The sequence below is a fragment of the Scardinius erythrophthalmus genome (genome assembly GCF_964197995.2).
Source record: "Scardinius erythrophthalmus genome assembly, chromosome: 1".
Taxonomy (NCBI): domain Eukaryota; kingdom Metazoa; phylum Chordata; class Actinopteri; order Cypriniformes; family Leuciscidae; genus Scardinius; species Scardinius erythrophthalmus.
The window spans coordinates 60,628,500-60,645,958 of record NC_138221.1 but is presented as its reverse complement, the minus strand read 5'-3'; the positions used below and the strand labels follow the sequence as shown (position 1 = coordinate 60,645,958).

At 38.5% G+C, this 17,459-nt stretch overlaps 1 protein-coding gene across 2 annotated transcripts; it reads right to left on the bottom strand.

Annotated features, from left to right (window-relative positions):
* Positions 1–1,329: 1,329 nt before the first annotated feature.
* cacng4b (calcium channel, voltage-dependent, gamma subunit 4b) lies at positions 1,330–16,787 on the bottom strand. 2 transcript variants are annotated; one of them, XR_014029984.1, is made up of 6 exons: positions 16,261–16,764; positions 7,776–7,859; positions 7,512–7,652; positions 3,995–4,863; positions 1,700–1,798; positions 1,330–1,534 (listed from the first exon to the last, which is right to left on the bottom strand). XR_014029984.1 is itself a non-coding variant. In XM_081362911.1 (4 exons), exons 1-4 carry the CDS (start codon positions 16,484–16,486, stop codon positions 4,343–4,345), a joined length of 972 nt encoding a protein of 323 aa, XP_081219037.1. In that variant the 5' UTR covers positions 16,487–16,787; the 3' UTR covers positions 3,826–4,342. The 2 variants fall into 2 exon arrangements, 1 of the variants encoding a protein (XP_081219037.1); XM_081362911.1 differs by lacking the exons at positions 1,330–1,534; positions 1,700–1,798 and having other exon boundaries at positions 3,826–4,863; positions 16,261–16,787.
* Positions 16,788–17,459: the final 672 nt, after the last annotated feature.

Sequence of the window (17,459 nt, the reverse complement as noted above, 5' to 3'; positions counted from 1 at the left end):
CACCCAAGTGCAAAACAAGACAGGACAAGCTTGTGACACTGTTACCTTAACGAGCTATTTCTCCCTGATTTGACCCATAAAGATGGTTTTGTTGGTAAAATGTATTTAGCTTGATTTACCGATGTTAATTAATATTTTTGACTTGCTTCAAAAAAGGTTAATTTAGATGTTACCATTTTTTCAGTGTGGCATTTATTGATTGCCAAGCTAAAACGGCAAGAATGATCTCTTAGAAAAGTAATAGCACACCTCTCTTTAACTTGCCACATTACTGTATTATTTGTTACACTAATATGGGATTCTTTACATCCATTATCCTAAAAGCAATTGTGATAGTGGTAATAAGCAAAACCTCACTAATTATCAATGTTCTGAGTACCTGATGTTCTTCACCTTGTATTTAAGTGGGTGTTTTTCTTTTTTTAATTTATCTTCTACAAAGGGATGTCCTTAATTTGAAATAAATAAATGAACAACCTGCCTGTCTTTAGCACATATTCCCTTAATGGAGAGGAAAGAGGAATGCACAATTCACTTAGCATCGATTCAAACCATTCATACATGTCACTGGAAGGCCAGACTCACTATTTATACAAAAGGGCAAGAAAACCTTCATTTATTTCATTTACATGTCAAAACAGTTCAGAGACAGGAACCTAGTGTCACTGGATTGTATCAGAAATTGTTTCAAAATGATGACATTTTGACCCGTTTTTACATTTAACATGACTTTCCTCTTTTTTTTTCATCCTCCAAGAATTCAGCATTATTCATAGATGTATAATAGCAAAAAGATATTAATTCTGTCATCATTTACTTTCCCCCCATGTCATTGCAAACATGTGTGACTGATATTCAAACCCGTGGAACTCAAAATGTGAATTTTTAAAGAGATTTTGCATACAATGAAAGTGACTGGGGCTGCCAAAAGATGTCTGTTTTGTGAACAAATCTTTCTTTTGTGAAGTGAATCGGTTGATCTAGTTCGCAAAAAATTGGAATGACTCGAGTTCTCAAGTGATTAAGGTAAATAAATAATGGCAGAAATTACATTTTACTTATCTTTTAACACATGTAGGTTAGGCATGGCTGAACCTCGTATTCAAGTCACATGATCTGTCTAACCTTCAAAATATGTCAGGCTTTAGATGCACTTTAAAGCATTACCTAAATGCCTTTCTAAAAAAAAAAAAAAACCTTTCGAATTTTTCTTAATTTTGAGAATATAGTCAGCTATTGAGCCGTGTTGTATTTGTAAGATCAGAATTACTCCTAGTCCTGTTACAAAGCACAACAGTCACATAACAAAGCAAATATGCATGAGCGAGACACCGTACCTCAATTTAATTTATTTATATGAGCAAAGATATGTTGGCTTTGTCCTTGATACAGAGAAATACTGAGAACAACATTAGCAAATCAATAAAACCAGAAGGACAAAATGCCTTCCTTGATGAACAGAGAGAACATTACAGGTATTTATATTGAGCGATGCTTGGCAGTGAGGCATCCTGTAGTCATCCTGTTAATAATACTGTTAAAAGCACACAAAGTCAATGGGTTAGAGAATAACATGCAAACATTTACATCTACCCACCACACACCATTCTACAAAGAGCCATAGCTCAAAAGCTTGTGTCAAAAATGGCTTTACTAAGAAAAGGTAGCTGTAAATGCTTCAATTTAGTGAAACACCTACCAGATATGTACATCTTTTTGCGACCTCTCCTTTTGTGAGGAAACACTCTTAAGCAACATGGATTTGACCACTCACACGGATAATGCAGTCTTCTGGGACCTTATGGGAAAAAAGCGATAAGACTCTTCACTAAGGACGCGAGATTGGAGAGGAAAACCAGCAGTAACAAAGAAGAGAGATGAGGTTATATTGTCAGCGCAAAGAGAAATCCAGGCATAAGGCTCTGGTGAGGCTAAGACACTTCGAATGGTCTTCTAAAGGGCTGGATTGTCCACACTGATGTCTTTCATACTGCTCAACCATAGATACTTATCAGCGGTCGCTGAGATGCTTCTCAGGGCTGACCGGCTCAACCCTTGTCCTCTATTTCCATATGTCTGACATTTCTCAGCACTCCTTTTATCAGTGGACTCAAACAATGTCAGATCCCCAAAGGTGCCCCATTCAGAGACGGCACGGCCATCCGGAGAAGGAGTGGCTGTATTTAACCCACATTCAGGCAAAGACCAAGCTTTTAAGAAGAGGTGAAACCCCTTGATGGAGATGAAGGCTGAGGAATTATATCACTCTTTGACAGATTCACAATGGAAAGCAACGGCACTGGCTGGTTAACTACTGACACTTGTTGACTATCAATGGCAGTCAGAATTCAAAGTGATGTATAAAACTTGAGGCCTGTTGAATACTGCTGTTCTTCCCTGTGGAAAAGACCATCAGAGCTGGTCACCATCATATGTTTTGGATGCTGGTGCTGAGCAAGGGACACTGGAGTCTAAACCGGTTTCTAAACTAGCTTTAAAACAATATGAAATCAAAACGGACCTATTTTCTTTCTTAATACACATCCCTATTGTGCATTACTCTGCATGACTCAAAAAATGTCTTTATGATCCTTCATTGTCTTTGTAATCTTTCAAAATGCAGCTGAAACCATTTTTCTTTTTGGCTGACGTCAAAGCCATGTAAGTTTCACCCACTTGTCTGGCTCTACTCATGCTCCGTCTCTACATTTCACTCAGAAATACTGTACGTTACATGACAGAAGTAAAATGGGTTGCAAATGCCATTTTTAATGCTGACTTTAACCAGCAAGACTTCCTTAGTCACGTTTTGCTGATGAACAGCATGTCTAAGGCCCTGTTTACTCCTGGTATTAAGATGCGTTTAGGTTGATCAGATCACAAGTGGACAACACTAAATACAGGTGTAAACGGGGCCTAAAACGTTTTGTCCACTTTTGACCACTTCCAGAGGGAGTCGAAAACGCATTGGACCAGATTGCTTTCGTAGTTTAAATGCTCATGTAGTCGAAATGTGTTCAAAAGACCGTCTACTGACCTAACACTTAAACGTTATGGGAAGTGCGCTAGCCAGACGGGATTTAAACTTTGTTGGCTGAAGACCCAAGTTTGGTTTGAAGCCGAAAAACTTACCAAGCACAATGTTCTCTCACCATTCCTGACTTCTAACACGCATTCACAGCGTTCAGCATGGCTATCAGAAATGAAAGCTGTTGCTCACCGTGTGTTTTTCAGTTGTCTCCCGGCGTGTTTATATGTAAATTGCATGAGCTTATTTTGTCCATTAGATCGAAAGATCTGAAAAAGCCCATACATTTACCCCCCCATAGACCCTCCCCTCAAAGAAATTGGGACAGAAGTGGTTGAAGGTGGACAAAAGAGATGGATTAAAATACCAGGTGTAAACGGGAATGCGTCTCCCTCGTCTACTTGTGATCTGATAGACTGAAATGCATCTTTATACCAGGTGTAAACGGGGCCTAAGTTTTTCCACTAGATATGAAAGCACCAGACCAGCACAAACCAGTCAGAACATTATGAAAATCCAAGCTGCTCTTTTCAGTAGGGGATTATTCACAATTAGTAGTCATAAATCTCCTAAACTAAATTCCAATGAATATTTAGTATTTCCAGTAATTATTTAGTAATTCAACTGATATTTCTAGTTGTACAGCAAAAATAATAATAATAAATAAATAATAATAATAAAAAATAAAATTCAAAGTGGCTCCAGATTAGTTGAGCAGTTGACACTGCCAAGATGATAGGCACACTGAATAGGGCTAGACAACTGCGGCTACAAACATATGACACAAACAAGGGCGTCAAATATTCAGCTTGGGTCTGTACTGAACACATAATGATGGGAAGGCTTTAACTGTGAGTCTACTTTAGCACCATCTCATAAAGTGAGAGTCATTATCATATTGGTAAACATTGAGAGTATGGCACTGTACCGATATTTATTCTCAACCAAAAGAACGGACTGGCTTACACAAAGGCAATATCTGAAGCACTGCACCATATCGTCAAAAGATCATCCATTTTACATTTGCGTCTTGCCCTTTGATGAGAGATGGGTCTCTGAGAGTTCTTGTTTATATGTGAGGAACAACACAACAAGAAAAACAAATTAGCGCGTTTGCAATGATTGTTGAATGTCGAGATCAAATCCTTTCTTCTTTTACACAGTGCTTCTCCTTCACCGATGACAGACGTCATTGGTCGGCTTGCTTCATCAATGAGTATCGCTTCCTCTGGCACCTGCCACAGACCACTGAGCCCCACTGGCTATCCATTCAGTATGGCCTTAACTTGATCTCTTCCGTTCCAGTGTGTGTCCTCATACAGGTGTTGTCCTCCTGTTGATGCCATCATTAAGGTCTTTGGGAAAGCAGTTGTGCACTTGGAGGAATCCAGAATCGTGGTCAGGGCTGTAGGAGCTGTCCGTTCCTGACTTAAGGGGATCTCTTGTCAGTGTGTACATGTTGATCTCTCCTACAGGAACCGAGCTCACCATCTTCATGCCCACGGGTGACGCCTCACGGGATGCTTCCGTGGAGCGAGAACTAGAGCGCGAGTGCCGTCGGCGGTAGCGAAAGCTGGGTATGCGGGAATATGGCGAAGAGGACAAGGCAGCCTTGATGAACTCACGGTGTGCTTTGAACCGTACTTCTTTGCTCTTCTCAATGTAGATACTGACAGCCAGAACAGCCACCGCCTCAGTCACAATGAAGGAGAGCGCTCCAAAATAGAATGACCAACCGTAGTAATATTGGCTCTTTTTGTCTTCGTCACGATTGTCACTGGGGTCACCGGTGTTGCTGGAGATGTAGACAATTATACCGATGATGTTGCTCAAACCTGCCAGACACAAAACAGAGCCAAGCATAAGTATAATGCCTTGAAAAACAATATAACAGATTTATGACTTTATTTAACTTAAGGTGTTACATTTGGCTGATTGGGATAAATCAACAGCATCACCATATTTGAAAGGTTAACACTGCAGGTTGAGGTCATCAGAAGTAATCACTACTCAATCTATTGTAATATCACTGACAAAAATGCCACAACATTGAGCAGCTTATGGTTGTACGAACTGATGACACAGGCTCTAGACAAAACTTTTCACAGGGGAGAATACTAAAGTAGGCATGACAATTGCTACAGGCTGTAAATATCTAATCAACTGCATGTGTTTATGACAAGGGGTCAAGGTTTGGCTGGGTAACTCGTAGGGTGACCACCCGTCCCGCGTAGCGCGTGCGCGCACAGCGTTTGATGCCCAATTCACGCGTCACGCAAATTGAGACCGTGTCACGCATAATCATAATCATAATCTATGCTTGCTCAAAAAAAAGTTGGTCGCTCTATATACTCGAGCCCCAAGCAGACAAACGAACATTACTTGACATTTCAGTACGCTATTGTTGCCACACCCACCCCTCAGTTGAACTGCTGACTAGGTTGTTGTCAACTTTTTCGTTGTTGTCATGACAGCGCACGCACGCGCATACCAGACACACTGGGAAGGAAGGAACTTTTAGATGCGCGCTTTCCAATTCGAAAAATTCGAGAAAGAGACTGTCTGAGAGCCAACGCCATCATCAATTAAAAAGAGAAGGTGTAAGTACAAGAAACAAGAATGGGGAAATTAATATTTGTGGCTTAAAAAGGTGTTGAGGGGGATACCGAGAGGGCTTTTTGTGACCTTTGCAAAACGTCCTTCTCAATCGGACATGGAGGGAGGGGAATACGAGGTCAATCGTTCAATTTTTTTTTAAATACTTTTTTTTTTTAACTGTTCCTGTGGTGTTGAGCAACTACAATTCTGTTAATCCTATACATTTATATTATAATTTATTAATTTATTTAAAGTAAATAAATTGTAATGAATAAAATAAATAAAATTAAATAGTAAATCTTAAGTGGAAGTACATCTGTCAATTCATTGAATGTTCAAAATATTATGAGTCTTTATTTAGAAAAAGATACACATTGGTTGGCCTATTCATGAGCATACATCAAAAGTTACACGTTTAGGAGAATAGGGCATTATTAATACTATGCAAGGTGGTATGTGCTAGAAATGGGTAAACCACTATCAGTGAGTCTGCCAGTGGGGCACCGCCGCGCCAGACAGTGTCCCACATTGTCCCTCAAAAACATACCCCTTGTCCCCCCTTGGGCTTATTAGCAGGTGGTCACCCTAGTAACTCGGGGGAAGCCAGCCCGGCTCCAGTACACCTTACTGTCAAGTAATATGTGTATGATTAGCGTTGGCGCTTAACTCAGCAGGAAGGAAGCTCTGCAGAGGAAGGGTTGGCTACCTATGGTGTACCCCTGGTCCTACTTGAACCGCTCAGAGTGGGATACAAACCAGCGTCAACCAACAAGGATACTAAACTCTGCAGCCTCTAGAATCAGTTGCTAGTGCACCTCTTTGGGCCAGCGAAGTGAGGTTTACCTGTACAGCTCTTACTATCTGGCCCCATTACACTCACCCCCCTAAACATCACTCCCATCCAGGCCACAGCACCAATGTAACGGGTCCTACTTGCATCACTCTGTGTGGGATTTGAACCAGTATCAGCCACAGTGGTGGGCACGCTAACAAAGACGGTAAAGACCGCAGTCTGTAGTGCGCCTCTTGAGTCCAGGGGAGTGAGGTTTACCTGCACAGCTTTTTCTATCTGGCCCCATTACACTCACCCCCTAAACATCCCTCCCATCCAGTTCACAGCACCAATGTAGTGGGATTTAAACCAGCATCAGCCATAGTGGTGGGTGTGCTAACAAAGGTGGTCAAGACTGCAGCCTCTAGTGCGCCTCTTGAGGCCAGGGGAGTGAGGTTTACCTCCACAGCACTTCTTAGCTATCCTCTGTTACCTTAGCAAGGCCCAATTAGCCCCTGCTGGTAGATGTTGTAACTTCAACCTCTGGCTAAAAAAATCTGAGATCAATGGGAATGCTAACAGATAGCTTTCTACAGGCATTATAAACCTCCTTGGTTTTAAAGGTGGATCTTGACCATTCCAATATGGCAGACATGCTGATGTATTGTGGTAATTAGTATCGGTTGCTAATGCAAGTCCCGCCAAGACACACTATGCTGCAAGTAAATCCTATCTAGCCTAGCATTGCTTTTACTTAAGTATTTAACACAATCTTTTACTGTTTAGATAAAGAGTCTTTTTATCATCTTTACATGTATCGGGTTATGAAACTATACAAGGAAGGCACTTTTAGTATAAGCTACATCAGCCCACTAAATTCAGTTAAGTAACAGGTAAAAAAAAGAGTGGAGGAGTTGTTGCCCACCTCATTTCCAGTGAACCTGCCAGTAACAGCAGGGATAAGTTGGAATATCAGAGCATGGATATTGGCCTATATTATATTACAATTATATTCAGTGAACAAATTGTATTTAGTAATGGTGCTAAAAATGTCTAAAGTCAATTGAAAGGCCCCTGTGTGCATGTTAGCAGGTGGTCATTAGCAATGTTTACCTGCTGCCACAAACAGTATCCCTGCGCAGAGTAATATGTTGTTCCACTTGATGTAGATGCGTCCCACCCCGACACACAGCCCTCCCAGCAACAGCAGAATGGTACTGAGGATGGGGAACACACTGGAGGCGCGCACAATACCTGTTCATGCACACACATAAACACAGCTTTTACTTGAGAAACATTTCAAAAAGTGCATGATAAGAATTTCAACATTGAGATATAGACAGCAACACTAATATTCCTGAAGAGAATGTCACTCACGCAAGAGATACTCAGAGCTGTCTGTGTCGTAATCATTATCATCTGGGAAATGATTGATTCGGTAACAACTTCCTTTGTTGAGACCTACAAAAATATGAAACCGGTCAAGATTAGAGTTGTGAGGATATGCAAATAAATGCAAGTCACCAAGCAAAAGTTAGAATACTGGTCAGCAGAACAAACTATAAAAAAATTAAAATGAAAAAGACATCCTCCATATGGTAGCAATTTGTTCTGTTTTGAAGCAGTAGATGATTGACTTGAAATATGTAACCCTTATTGTTCAGTGAAAGACTTTAAAGTCGTTTCACACATACAGCCCTTTCCGGAGAGTTACAGAACAAAGTATATGATTTCCAGTATGAGCATGTAATAGTTGCTTACAGTGGTACCTTTTAACTGATTTTCTATGTGAAAGTATGCTAGACATATGGCAAGAACTGTTTATATATGGAACAAAATTATACACGCAACACTTTTGTTTTTGCCCCCATTTTTCATGAGCTGAACTCAAAGATCTAAGACTTTTTCTATGTACACAAAAGGCCTATTTATCTCAAATATTGTTCACAAATCTGTCTAAATCTGTGTTAGTGAGCACTTCTCCTTTGCCGAGATAATCCATCCACCTCACAGGTGTGGCATATCAAGGTGCTGATTAGACAGCATGATTATTGCACAGGTGTGCCTTAGGCTGGCCACAATAAAAGGCCACTCTAAATATGACTTTTTCATAATATACATTGCAACATCAGCTCTTTTCTCACGGAGTCTGGAAAGGCTTGATCAAGGACTCATTCTCTCTAAACCCCTGATTTCCGAGAGATTACTCTGCTCTTTTTGGCCAGATGGTTCAGTCTGTTGTAATTGGTCTACTCTTTTCTGATTGGTCAGATGACCCTCTCTGTTGTGATTGGTCTACTGTGCTCTAATTGGTCAGATGGCTCAGTCTTTTGTGATTGGTCTACTGTGCTCTAATTGGTCAGATGGCTCAGTCTTTTGTGATTGGTCTACTCTGTTATGATTGGTCAGATGACCCAGTCTGTTGTGATTGGTCTACTCTGTTCTGATTGGTCAGATAACCCAGTCTGTTGTGATTGGTCTACTCTGTTATGATTGGTCATATGACCCAGTCTGTTGTGATTGGTCTACTCTGTTCTGATTGGTCAGATGGCCCAGTCTGTTGTGATTGGTCTACAGGTCACAGTGCATGTCGGAAACTAAACGCCTCTTACCATATCTGAATTTCAGCTCCGGGTCATAGTTATATTTATCACAGTTATATGAACCGTAATGATGGTGTCGGTTTTACTGTATCAATTCAAGGGCGAGTCCTCATCGTTTGGAAGTGCATCAAAGTGGTTTTGCTTTTATAGTGCAGAAAACAGTGTCTTCTAGACATGTCGACAACACGAACCAAACTCTTTAAGTTTCAGCTAAAACTACAGTATTTAAGGGTAAAAGTAGACGTTCACAGGCAGCCAATGAAGACAATTGGCTGGCATTATGCAAATGTATTTCAAACTAATTTATAACAGGAAGTGAGACTGGAATTACTGACGACTTATTTCAGACAGTTCAGAATTGCTTTCTTTTAGGAGACAATAACTTTATATGTCGTCACAAACAGCTATATTACACACTGCATGAAAGGTAATAATCGAAAAAGCAAAATATGGGCACTTTAATCGAGATGTGTTCATTAGGTCTAAGCATCCATCATAAATTGTAACATATCATATCTCACTCTCTCTGTCTGTCTCCATGTGGAGTCTACTCTCAGTGACACAGCTTTTGTGTGACCCAGCATGGCATTAATTGGGTCTAGAGTTTAAAAAAGGAGCAAATTAATTAGAATTAAATAGGTCTGAGAAAATGGGGCATGTGTTTCTAGTCATGTCATTGTAAAAAAAAGAGACCTCTGTTAAAAAAAAGCCTTTATATAAAATAATATATATATTTGAAATCCCTAAACAGTCTGCCACTTATGCTGCCTATAAACATTTGCTAAAAATAATACCCAACCTGTTATAAAATACCAACTGAAAAAATCTTCAATGCATATTATTCCAAAAGAATATTCCATCAAAATTATAAGTTGTTCCAGCTTTGCAACAACTTTATTTTTCATTTCTTTAGCAAATGCCTCTCATTTAGAGACCACTTTTCATCTAATCAATTCCCAATGTGTAGTCACACTCAACATTGCATGAAATATCATGTTTCATTCTGATATATGTCACATTATGCAAGTAAAATAGGACGCAAAGGCAATTTCTTGCTGACTCTAAAAACATGGTTTCTTACGAAATAAAAACAAAGACTTGTTAAACCATCAGAATAGGTATCTTAATATCCTATGTATGAAAGTTACACTGTGACAATGGTACTATATCAGAATAAAATATCAGAATAAACTTTACTGTGTGTAATAATATCCATCAACAATAGGATACTGTCCAATAGCTGAATCTAAGGAGGATGCACAGATATAGAAATGTTTGCCAATATCAATTGCAAATAATTAGAACTATGACAGATAACTGATATGATATGATGAGATATAAATCTGTACTTTTTAGTCTGTCGGTCTGTTCTGAATATAATCATATAGAATATCTTTCAATGTATTTTCCACAATTTATTTGATTGCAAGGCTTTAAATATCTCTCATCATTAATATCTTAAACAAATATATATATATATAATAAAAATAAAAGATCTTAGAATAAAAGTATTTGGAATTTGCATGAGCAAAACCTGATGATCATGATCTCCAGCATGATTTGAGAATGATCCAAAGAGCATCTGGTGCTTCAAAGAAAGCAAGAAATTCTGACCTTTTGTACAGTTTAAATGCTTCATGCCACAAATTTGCTTATTTGTTTAGTGACCTAGAGATATTTCTTCTTTGTACATGATCCATTTTTCATTCTTCAAAATCCTTGCTGTTTATTTAAAGGTTTAAAGGGGTCCTATTATGCCCTTTTACGAAGTCTTGATTTTATTTTTGGGGTGTATTAGAAAATGTTTTTATGATTGATTGTTCAAAAAACGCATAATTTTTCACGTATTTTACATTATTACAGCTCCTCTAGCTCCAGTTTGGTTGAAAGGGTTGTTTTCGATGAAGCCTCTCTTTCCGACATACGAAATGTGTTGTGACTGGTTAGATGGCCCAGTATGTTGTGATTGGCAGCACCTAGCGTGTGTTCAGGAAATGTCCCGCCCCTTCATAACCACGAGCTTCATACTCAGATGCAAATATTAAGGCTGGCGTCAATTTCAAACCAATTCGAGCCTGATTCAGACCCTGACAATGTTAACGAACAAGAGGATCGTACAGAATGGATTTCAAGAACGGACTTTGCAAGCACTGATTTCACAGGGCGTTTCAGAGTGGTCTGTTTTTTGAATTGTTCTTATAGATTTGATGTTATCCACCATTTAATCATATTTATCGGAAAACTATTGTAATACAAACAGTAATCGATCATTTCCTACATAAAATGTGCAGCGCACAGACAAATGTTGAGGTTATAATGTTCAGAAACATTGTTAAAAACACATTTTAACCTCTCTAAAGCCGCGTTTCTACCACAAGAACTTTCCCCAGGAACTAAGGGGTGGAACTCGGTGAGTTTACACCGCAGGAACCAGGGTTTAAATGAAGTTCCGGGTAAATATTTCCCCATCCGAAAGTCCCTGCTAGCGAGGTAGTACTTTTTCAAAGTTCAGGAACTTTCAGGGGTTGTACTTGGGTGTTGAACATGCTGATTGGTTGAGTTAATGCCGCATTTTGATTGGTTGACTCTACGATCTGTTGCAGTGCGTGCAGTAACAGTCCTCTGCTATTCGAATCAATAATGGAGTTTAAAAAATATGACCGATGGACCGACGGCGAGGTTCAGGCTTTATTAAGCTTAAATTCAGTGGATGAAATCCAGTAGGAACTGTAAAGTCGCATGCAGTCCTACGTCACCGGACTATTTGCCTAATCTTCAAGGTACTTTAGACCGCAGTGGCTAGCAACAGGTCTGGGGGAAAAAAAGTTCCTGGGAAGAATTGTTCTGGGTAATTTCGGTGGAAACGCGGCTTAAGTTCGTCAGCCTTAGGACAAACTTTTACCGGGTTGTCAAAAACAGCGACAACACTTCACTTCATCTTCTCTAGTGCAGCTTGACCAGGCCTCTGCAACTTTTTTTGCGTATTAAAAATGCAAATCGGGCGGGAATTATTTAAATGAGGAACATTTTGACTTCAAAAATCCGGAAAAATCGCGTTGTAGTTCTTGAAAAGTGGATTCCGTTAAATAAAATATTTTCCCTTTGTAACCTTGCAGATCTTTTTTATGCTCAAACAGCAACATTACACTTCAAGTAAAGTTGAAAAACTTAAAGTATAATAGGAAAATAATCTGACATTCCCAATGTGTTGGTTGACAAACTTTCTAACAGGCTCTTAGACTTTATCTTGTACATTATAACTTCTCTCAATGTGTACAGTCAACCAGAGGAGCTTATTTTTAGAGCCGCTGGAGCTTCTGATTTATAGGTGCTGGTTATTGGCCCAGTGACTGAAGCGTATCCAGCCTCATAAAGACAAAATAAGGTACCTCGCCTGACTGACACGGAGACACAATCGGAGAAGGAGAGCAAGATAGGAGAAAAAACGAGCGCTAGGTCCCTGTGGCCTGCCTGGAGGTAACAATGCTCATCGCTGAGCATGTCTTCTCCATGGCAACCTCAGGTCTGATCCAGCAATCTGATTTCCATAATGTCTCCAAGGATGCCTTTGACATCTTCATTGTGGTCTAATACAGCAGACAGCATCACACTATACTCTCCCCCATGCCAAAAGCCCTCGGCCTCCTGCCACGCGAACCCACATCCCCACTGGACGAGGAAACAGCTGCCACATTCCACGTCTTCAACCGCCTCCAGCATTTTCTCGTAATTGTGAATCGGCGCAGGACAGCCAATCGTCCGCCGTGTAGAGAACCAATCGCGGCTTTGATTGCTATAGGGTAGTGTGCTTTTCTTTGGCTCGGCTTATTTGTCATCTCAAATCTGTCAATATGGAGAACCGTGTCGTCCTTATTAGTAGTGTTTGTTAAGGCAAGTATCAGTATTATTATCGCTCATACATTTTTCTAAATGTCATAGTTATAGTATTCATTACTTAAATAAGCTCATTTCTGCATTAAATTATTACATAGTTTAAATTAATATTTTTTTCACTAACTGTGATTATGTACATTTCTGAAATACATGACAGATCACTCTAAATTGTAATGTTTCTATGAAGCTGCTTTGAAATGATGTGTATTGTGAAAAGCTCTGTACAAATAAATGTGAATTGAATTGAATACTCACCAATACATGAAAGTATTACAAAAGGAATGACTAAATACAAAGCTGCTTCTGTAGCAGCTTTGCTGTATTTGTGTGACATATCACCTTTTATTTGAGGTTTATTCAGGAAAGGTAACCGGAGAGAACCTGGCACGTGCTCAAAGCTGGTTATGACTGTGTTCTCCAGAGTGGATCGTGGCGGAAGTCAAACCCGACGGATAATTAGAGACTCCGTGGCCTTTCAGACGCTGCATTTAATTACAGATCTATTGCGCATTGCTGGGAAGGGCAAAAGTGACTGCTCTTCCCTTCCAATACCCCCTCATCTCACAAACAAAAGAATTATAACCATAGTCAATTAACTGCACTCAAGGTATGGATTTTTTATGGCACAGTGAATTTTATTGATTAAACTTCAATAAGCCTCAAGAATTTCTGTTTTATTTTATTTTTTATGGCACAGTTCACGTGTTTATGTTATTTTATTAAACTTTATTAAACTTCAAGATAATGTTTTATTTTATTTTTATTTATGGCACGGTTCAGGTGTTTATTTTATTTGATTTAACTTTAGTAAATCTCAAGATAATATTTTATTTTGTATGGCACAGTTCAAGTATTTATTTTATTTTATTAAACTTTAATAAACCTCAAGATAATGTTTTATTCTATTATTTTTTATGGCACAGTTCAGGTGTTTATTTTAGTAAACTTTAGTAAACCTCAAGATAATATTTGATTAGATTTGATTTTTTTTATGCCACAGTTCAAGTGTTTATTTTATTTTATTAAACTTAAATAAACCTCAAGATCATATTTTTTTTTTTATGACGTAGTTCTGGTGTTTATTTTATTTTATTAAACTTGAATTAATCCCAAGATATTATTTTATTTTATTATTTATTTTATCAATGACACAGTTCGGGTGTTTATTTTATTTTTATTAAATTTTAATAAACCTCAAGATAATGTTTTTTATGACATAGTTCAGGTGTTTATTTATTTTATTTCAAATTTTGGTTAATTTAAAAGTAATTTATTTTACTTTATTTTTTATTAATTATTTACATTACATTGCATTATAAACATTTCAGGGAAATAATGGGGTAACAATTAAATTATGCTAGCTATATAGGCCAAACACATTTTGATCAGTTTTAATAAAATAAGTAAAAAAAAAAAAAAAAAAAACATGACCTATGCCCTTCTGACTTTGAAAATCAGCAACATTTTCTACATAGATCTGAGGAAGTTTCTTCTTTTGTTTGGAGAAAACTCAAATATTTCCACACTAAAAAATGACATTACACTAAGTAGTTAGTGATTCATTTCCGGTGTCAACTAATTTCCTGAAAGACTAACTGATTTTCTTGTCAATATGAGTTCTGCTCTTAATATGAAGCCAGATGACATTGTCATTAGAGATTTATAAAAAGATAAAGTATTAAGTTAGCACTGCTCATCACCTATGATGTCCTTGTTTAGCCTATGAACGCAAGTATGACGTCACCATCCGACTGTCTGAGTCAAAGCATCGCCAAAACTGCACATGTTGTGGGGAAAACACGAAATTATATATGTGTTATTAAACATCTGTCTGTCTTTGGTGTCTGTCTGTCTTTTTCTTTTCTATGGACAATCATTAGAAGCAACAGATTCATCTATTTTTAAACAATTGGCCACGTTACCATAGTGATTTCAGACATATTGTTTCCAAGCAACAGCATCAAATGAAAGAAAGAGAATCTGTGGACTGATTACGCCTTTCTGTCCATTCAAGAAACCCACTGGTGTCAACAGAGAGAAATGGGGGGAGCATTCCCACTCCCTTCCAAGTGAACGTCAACTTATGTTAACTTGAGAGAGATCCAACCCCAATGAAAGAGTTTGGATGAGCGGCTGACGGATCCTCCGGATGGAAGGCTAAGCTCTTTCATTTAGATATCTATCATCTTTGTCTCAGATGCTCCTCCTAAAATGGGCGGCTTTTAAATAGACATAAATGCGACAATCGTCATACTGTTATCTATAAAAATTTGGTCTTGGATTTATTTGATGAGAAATATTTGAGCTCAGATTTTGGCATCTTGACAAATCTGAGCACAGTTGAGAAACTTTTCATTAGAATTTTCCATTTGGTCTCACAACGTTTCTTTTCTAAAGGCCTGTTTATGAAGGGAAAAAAGGGATGTTGGTTAACTTGAGTGTCTCTGGGTAGGTTCGAGCCCTTTCGCACACACACACTTAAAGGGTTAGTTCACCCAAAAAATGTAAATTCTGTCATCATTTACTCACCCTCATGTCATTCCAAACCTGTAAGACTTTTGTTCATCTTTGGAACTCAAATGAAGATCTTTTTAATGAAGTCTGAGAGCTTTCTGTCGCTCCATTGACAGTCTACGCAACTACCACTTTCAAGCCCCAGAAAGCTAGTAAAGACGTCATTAATGTAATCCATGTGACGCCAGTGGTTTAACCAAGAGACTCGAGTGCTTTATTTGTGCAAAAAAACACTAAATTTACCACTTTACTTGCAAATTTTAACCACAGATCCGCTTTCACGCAACAATGTCCGCTCTTGCGTCAACACAACACGCATGCGCCGTGCTGCTCTCGTGAACGCGCGTTGGAGATTAATATTTTGTGGTAAATTATGTTTTCTTTGTACAAACGAAGAACTCACGTCCCTTCATAAAGTTGAGGTTAAACCACTGGAGTCACATGGATTGCTTTAATGACGTCTTAACTATCTTTCTGGGGCTTGAAAGTGGTAGTTGCGTAGACTGTCAATGGAGCGACAGAAATATCTCAGATTTCATTAAAAAGATCCTAATTTGAGTTCCAAAGATGAACAAAAGTCTTACCGGTTTGGAACGACATGAGGGCGAGTAATTAATGACAGAATTTTTATTTTTGGGTGAACTTGGCAACGATAACCTAGCATCTGACTGTAAGAAAACAATATGTTGTTTTGTTTTGTTTTGTTTTGAGTTGACTTGAATGTAGAAAAAGAACAAAAGCCTCCTAAAGCAAGCCTTGGTTGTCTGAAGACAAAGGCAGAACAATGAACTTAGTTTTCTCTCTTTTTAAAACTCAAGTGTAAGAAAGGATGTGAAGCACATGTGAAGTACCCTCTATACAGCAGATCCTCCAGAGCCCGGAGTGTGTGAGATCTCCGCGGACCTTCTTGGGTTGCGTCTGCGTGTCGTCCGTGCTGATGTTGTTGGTGGCGTTACAGATATAAGCCCGAGAATAAAGCCAGTAGTCGGTCCCGATAGCGATGCTCATCAAACTAAACGCCACAAAAGCCCCGACGGTGGCCAGCAGCATCTGATTCCCACGGTCACACCACGCCATGGCCACTCATAATACTAATAGCAAGAGTAATAATCCACACAGGCTCATGTTTGGACTCGCGCTCGCGCCGCTTTGTTCAGTCAGTCGGTGTGATCAGGAAACTTGAGCGCGTCTCATCCACATGTTGCTGTTGATATAGTGAGCAGCTCTCAGCTCACATATGGTGTTTGCTTTCTAGGCTTTATTAGGAGTTTTGGTCATCACCTTGTCCATTTCCTATAATCAAATCCCTCTTTTGCAAACTCAGATGGCTTTGATTTGGGATTGCGATCTTCAAACCACACCTTCAGTCACACTAACCAATGAGAAACACACATGGTCTGAAGAATAAAATGATGCTCTCGCTTCTCTTCGCGATCATCATCATGTTTTAATCCTTAAACGCTGCATTAAATTAGTATAAAACAGAGTAAAGATATAGAGTCAGATACATTAAAGTACAGGTTTGATGCTTTTGTGATTTGAAATAAATAGAATGAAACAAATATACTACTAATATAGCCTATTGTAATTTCATCGCATTTCTTGACAAATATTTGACAATTAGAGCTGAACTTCGAAATGTAATTTATAAAACGGAAAGTTCTGTTCCTGGACTCTGATTGGTTAATACAGAGATCCAGCTAATATCCACCTGTTCAAAATAATTTATATGAAATGTAGTCTCATAGTTTTTTATGAAAACTTGTGTTCTTAATATTTTAATATATAGTAACAAATTCGGAAATAAATAAATAACACTCACTCATCTCCCAGATTAAGTAGGCTAAATATATTAGGCTACAGTATATTCTATATTAAATATTTTATTCCATTTCTGGAATAAAATATAATATTTATATAATAATATAATAATAGGCTCCAGCATCTCTGCAACCTTACATAGGACAAGTGGTTTGGAAAATGAATGGAGAATAGAACAGAATAGAATTAATATGGAATAATATGATCCAGTATCCCTGCAAACCTACAC